This window comes from Schistocerca nitens, chromosome 6, assembly GCF_023898315.1.
Source record: "Schistocerca nitens isolate TAMUIC-IGC-003100 chromosome 6, iqSchNite1.1, whole genome shotgun sequence".
Taxonomy (NCBI): Eukaryota; Metazoa; Arthropoda; class Insecta; order Orthoptera; family Acrididae; genus Schistocerca; species Schistocerca nitens.
The window spans coordinates 601,650,197-601,656,493 of NC_064619.1; the positions used below are offsets into that span (position 1 = coordinate 601,650,197).

A 6,297-nucleotide genomic window follows, 5' to 3' on the forward strand; every position below is an offset into this window, starting at 1 on the left:
CTATTATTACATTGCTCTTCTTTCCTACTTAGCCTGTAATCAGCTTTACATTTTATTTACATTCAACAATGTTATTCTTCTCATTATCTCATACTTTTCTGCTACACTTATTATGCACTACAGAATTTAAGTTCTCTGACATTACATTTAACTTCTATCACATGAACTAACATTGTCAAAGCTTTTGACTTGCTGTTTTTATCATCTGCTTTTTCAATCAAGCCTATACTAGTCAACATTTATTTTTAAATTTTGATAGTCAACACAGGAAAATTTCTGTAAGTAATATATGAATGTTACTTCTGTTTAGAAATTTATTTATGATTCTGCCCTTATTACTTTGCTAACAACACGCTGTACTTACTTTTACCTTCAGTCACTTCAAAATTTTTTATTTCGGTTTGCAAGTGAAATATTTTTATCTACTATTTTTCTTGACAACTTCCTTCATTGAAGCATTTTGAGTTACGTTAATGTGGTCATAGCAAATAAACTATAGGTAATACATGAAAAAATTATTATCTGTTCTACTTTTCATGAATTAATGGAATAGAGAGACTATTCTATAAATGAGATGAGTCAGCCATAGATTTTGCAATGGGCACGAAAATATAGCACTACACATTTAACTGTTATCCATTGGAATAATTTTGCATCACTGTCAATGAATTACTTAAGGGTAACCTTTTATCCCTGGTTTTACAGTAGTAACATGAGAAATAATTTATTTCGCCTGAGAAAAGAAAACAAGAATTACACAGTGCCAGTTGTACTAAACCGAAGGCATTTTCCTGAAATATATAAAAGAAACAGGATAAAGTGTAGAAATTCTCAGAATGTTACAACTTGTCTACTTTTACTTCCCCTTCTCATCTTGTCTCTTCCCTTTGCCTCAGGGTTCTAAGACACTGAAATTTTCTTAATTGCTTTTGCTAGTAATCAGTCTACCGGTTTTTCTTCTTTCTTGTTTATGACCTTCAGCGAAGGAACCCCATGTATGGGAAGTTTTTTATTTTAACTCTGTGGCACTGTATAGTCTACTTCCAAATAATATTTTTATGTACAATTCCACAGTACAAAGTTGCATTTTCATTTCCTGATAATGTTAAAAAAATTCTCTATGTACATTTGATCCAGTTGTTTGGCCAAGAGGAACACTTTATCCATAACATAATATTGTTCAGCACTGAAAACTATTTCAAAGTATTTTTTGTTCTTCCACAAGAATTCCCATTATATCTTGTTCTGCGTGTAAACAGGCTACCTAAAATCAGTAACATCGCAGCCAATCACTTTCTCCCTCAAATCTTTACAGGAAAATGTTGCTGGCAGTAACTTTAACATTGGACATAAAATATTTTGATATCGTACAATTCCTATGCAATCACCTAATTCCACTATAATTGGCACAAATATCAAGACAGCATAAAAGCACACATGAAAGTTGGCAAAACAATAACAGCAGCAAAAAATGTCAGATGAATTACATCAAAGAAAATAAGAAAAAGTAAGAGGGGGGGCAGAAGAACAAGCATAACTGGACATGAGTCTTCTAAAAATCTTTATTTTGCATTATTTCTCAGTAACGTAAAAATAATTCTTTTGTCTTCCAATGCAACATTCGTTTCCCAGTCATCAAACACGACATGTTGCCTCCCATATTGTATTAATTAAGGGTTGATTTGAGCAACACGGTTACAAATAATAATAAAAAAAATCTGTGCAATGGCAGAATAGGATCTGTCACACACACATGTAACGTTCTCGGCTAAAATAACGTATGAGACAACCCTGGGTGCGCGTCACTCAAAAAATGTCACACCTACTTACGGACTTTTAAGTAGGGCAAGTGCAAATGATTGCTACAAAAACCGATAGTTAATTGGGGAATGAAGAGCAATATAAGCAATATCAGATGGCCGTTTTTCCACAGTTTTAGTACCCAAACGCGCCCTCAACTCAATTACATGTATGTATTATAACGGCACCTTTCACTGTCAACGCCCACCAGTTATTTTTACTTTTCTTTCACTCTCACCCACACACCTGTAAATAAGCACAGAACGTCAATTACAATCCTTCGTAATAAATATTTCGTATCTCTATCCATTTCTGTCGGCGCAATCTAGTTCTTAACTGGATTCAGTCAGCGTTATGGTGTAACTTCATCACTTAACATTTATATAGTCCACAATTATCAACAAACGAGGCAGTTGTTCCTTTGCATTCACTTTATTTTACTGCGCCTGCAGGCTAGCCAACATAAGGCAAGCGATAAAACACTGAAACTCTTCAACAATACAAGATTGACTTCTTAAAATGTGCACTATGAGGCTCCCTCGCCTCGCTGCTGTTACGAATATTATTTTTTGCACACTTCGATAAATTTGAAATGTGTATGATACAGAAGAAACATTCCAATCACTACTTGCTTTTACCGCTGTTTCGGTTTCCTGAGGACTCAGATTTATTTGTTGGTTCGGTTTCTAGAGGGCTCAAATTTAATACATTCGTCCGATTTTCCGAGGATTGTTTTGGAGTCTGGCTTTCCTAAACTTCATCATCGCCCCTCACAGAAACCTCCATGCCCACACTGCCATGAGAGCAGCTGCTCCAGACTACTTTGAAGGTACCGCGGACGCTTCTGAATTCATGAAACTACAGAATCGAAAGTTGGTTTACAGATTTCAGCAACACAACTGATCCCAGTACCTTGAATTAAAGGTGTACGTCACAACTCTCGGAAATGTGACGGATTTCAGAAATGAACGCAACCAGTCATTTTTCGTGAGGATATGTGAATTGTGGTTTATTGGTCTCATAACATATATAATCTAAATCATTTGATTCAGGTACCGAAGAAACGCCAAAACTGTGATAAAATTTCGCCATAAACACCGAACAGCTGAGATTAATAACAGCTCCCTTTGTTGAAATTGTCATTTCATGCTTTATGAATTCTACCGTACCGAATAGTAGAATTCCTCCCATAGAGTAGCCTTCTTTTTAGAAACACTGGCTTCTTATTAAATATGTGTTTGCCCGTAATTGTTTATATACTGTCATCCTCAGATACTGTGGAATCCGTGCGTATCATTTCAATTGGTATGTAGATAGCATAAAATTCTTTTTATCCTCTTATTGTATGCGTGGTTAAAATGATTCGCTTCAAATATTTTTTGTCTGTTGTGTGCGAAGAATACAATTTCGTAAATGTATATGGAGGGAACAGCTGAGATTTGCAGTTTCCGAAATAATGGGCGACGAGAATCTTTTTTGCTGTGCATCTAATAAGTTTCTTCTGAGGTTTCAGTATTCGAGATACACTATATGAACCTACTCAGAAAATTATACCATACCTAATCACAGACATAAAATCACAGAATTTTTATTTTACGGTTACCAGTTTCTCGTCGCCTAGCGACTCATCGTCAGATGGTACAGTTATGCTGTGGAACAAATTATGCTGGCACCAAAGGAAACACGCTTAAGTTTATACATGATTACAGACAAGGATGGGGAAGAGCCCTTCTGAAAAGTATTTGAATAAAAATTTGAGATATGTTGCCCTGATCGTCAAGTATTTTATAAAATGTCTCCGAACATATTTTTTGTAAAGAATAAGATACCATAAGTCTGGAAGTAGAAAAACTGAGAAGAAAAAACCAAAAATTTATGAGAAGTGTAGGCCTATAAGAAAACTGTGGACCAATATTAATGCTATAGCGACTTAAAAGCACAAAAACTGCGGAGCCTGACACTTGAACAAAAAAGTTATGCGATATGTTTAGCTCCTCAAAAAACAACTAAAAATTAAAATGAAGTACATTGATCATGCAAGAAATACAAAACTGAAAAATACAGCCTGTGTTCTAGTTGATTCTCGCGTCTATGAAATTCCCACATTTGTCCAGTGTGAGTATATTAATCTACATACCATCTTTCATGATTAATGTTGTGTACCCTTCACATAACGAGGAAGAACGTCCCTTCAGTATTTCTCAGTTTCAGGAACAAATCGCTGAAGTTTTTGTTTTGAAATGAGGAACAAATAGTTCAAACTGGTATATAAGTCGCCATTTACTAGCTAACTAAATTTTATTGCCAGCCTTATCGCTGCAGTTTCCCAAGCAGAAAATCTAAAATCTCGCCGTGACCTATGAAATTTGCAGACAAAACGTTGTCATACGTGCGTCTCGCGGGCCCCGAGGAATCGCTTCATGACGTCATCAATAAGGCTGAAAGCGTGACAGCGCTGCCTGGTGACTAGACCTGTAAACAACTTTGTTGTCTTAAGTGACGTCACACGTTGGCTACAGTGTTTATTTTTACCTCCATGGTTTATACGGACTTGCCTTCAGCTGTTGTTTTGGAATGTCAAATCAACCCAGATTGTTTGAATGAAGCTTCCGTTAACAGAATAAAATGTAGAAAGAAGGTTTAAATGCGAATAATCTGTATTCTGGTGACATGATAAATCCGCAGCATAGTCAAGGTTACATATTAGAGCCGTACGTGATTGATTGAAACCAACTCATTACAAATTATTGGTCGAAAGGCAGAGTGATTTAAAGCATAACACATATTACGCATTGCGGACAATGTGTCTAAATGTTTTTAACGCATTAACTGCTGCTTACTAATGTAGGCTAACTACCACTGAGACGTTTGCAGCACGAAATTGTCTTTGAACCCATACCAGCAGTAGCAAATGCGGAAAAACGAATCAAATATGGTAAAGGATGCGTAGCAGTTACTTCTGTAAAATATCTGGGAGTTTGCGTGTGGAACGATTTGAAGTGGAATGATCATATAAAATTAATTGTTGGTAAGGCGGGTGCCAGGTTGAGATTCATTGGGAGAGTGCTTAGAAAATGTAGTCCATCAACAAAGGAGGTGGCTTACAAAACACTCGTTCGACCTATACTTGAGTATTGCTCATCAGTGTGGGATCCATACCAGATTGGGTTGACGGAGGAGATAGAGAAGATCCAAAGAAGAGCGGTGCGTTTCGTCACGGAGTTATTTGGTAACCGTGATAGCGTTACGGAGATGTTTAGCAAACTCAAGTGGGAGACTCTGGAAGAGAGGCGCTCTGCATCACGGTGTAGCTTGCTCGCCAGGTTTCGAGAGGGTGCGTTTCTGGATGAGGTATCGAGTATATTGCTTCCCCCTACTTATACCTCCCGAGGAGATCACGAATGTAAAATTAGAGAGATTAGAGCGTGCACGGAGGCTTTCAGACAGTCGTTCTTCCCGCAAACCATACGCGACTGGAACAGGAAAGGGAGGTAATGACAGTGGCACGTAAAGTGCCCTCCGCCACACACTGTTGGGTGGCTTGCGGAGTATGAATGTAGATGTAGATGTAGATGAAATTCCATTTCCTTCCAGTATTTTGCAAGTTCATTTCACTGAACAGAGTAAAATTACCCCTATTATGAACAACAAATACTATTAGGGAGTAAATATGTTGACATGTAAGCGAAAGACTCCGAAGGCCCTGAAGAGACTTCTGTAAGAAGCTGCACTATCGATTTTACACAATAATTTTACTCACATGGATCAAAAGTTCTGTTAAATTGCCATATCAGATTTGAATAATATCGCAAGCTTTTCATAACAGCCTCCATCACCGTCACCAGTAATGGTACTGGTATGTAATGGTATGGTGTACTGTAGCAGCACATTAAAAGTGTTTCAATTGAACTGATTCTGCATTATCTCTCTTCCCCATGTCCTTGACATTAATGCTACCAAGTTATGTTCTTGTACGGTAATTAGTTTCCATGATATTTTATTTATTTATCGTGTCAGAAGCAAACTAAAAAAAAAAAAAAAAAACAATATTAGATACATTACTACATACATACATACATTATGGTTTATAAATTAAACTAGTCAAGAATGAAATAAATGATATTAGACACAGATTGTGTTGTCAAACATAAGGTAATTTTAATCTATACAGTGGATGCCCAAAAATTTGCAACGTCCAGTGCACTTTGTGTAGCGTGCACACAGTTGGAGGTAATGTGCGTTGTAGTAGATGTGTTGATGTCTGCACGGCAGCTCCGCAGTCACGCTAGAGAGAGTCCACCTGGAAGCCCCACCCCTCCAGATTACTCTTGGATCTTGTGACAGAAGAACGCAGGCGGTTGAGTGATTTCCAAGTGGACCATTTCTCTGTGTGGCCTGGGGGAACTACTTTTTGCGGGATCAGCCACTCCTCCAGATGCTGGCATCTGACGTGCCATCTCTTCTCCCGGTGTTGATGTGGAGTGTCAGCGAGTGGTT

General features: G+C 37.5%; 1 protein-coding gene across 2 annotated transcripts in view; it reads right to left on the reverse strand.

The window, feature by feature from the left end:
• LOC126262614 (putative phosphatidate phosphatase) overlaps positions 1–2,226 on the reverse strand; it is a 132,869-nt gene extending 130,643 nt beyond the window's left edge. For both annotated transcript variants that reach the window (XM_049959369.1, XM_049959371.1), the window contains exon 1: positions 2,047–2,226. In XM_049959369.1, coding sequence (XP_049815326.1) covers positions 2,047–2,110 — 64 coding nt within the window. In that variant the 5' untranslated portion in view covers positions 2,111–2,226. The remainder of the gene's footprint in view (positions 1–2,046) is intronic.
• Positions 2,227–6,297: the final 4,071 nt, after the last annotated feature.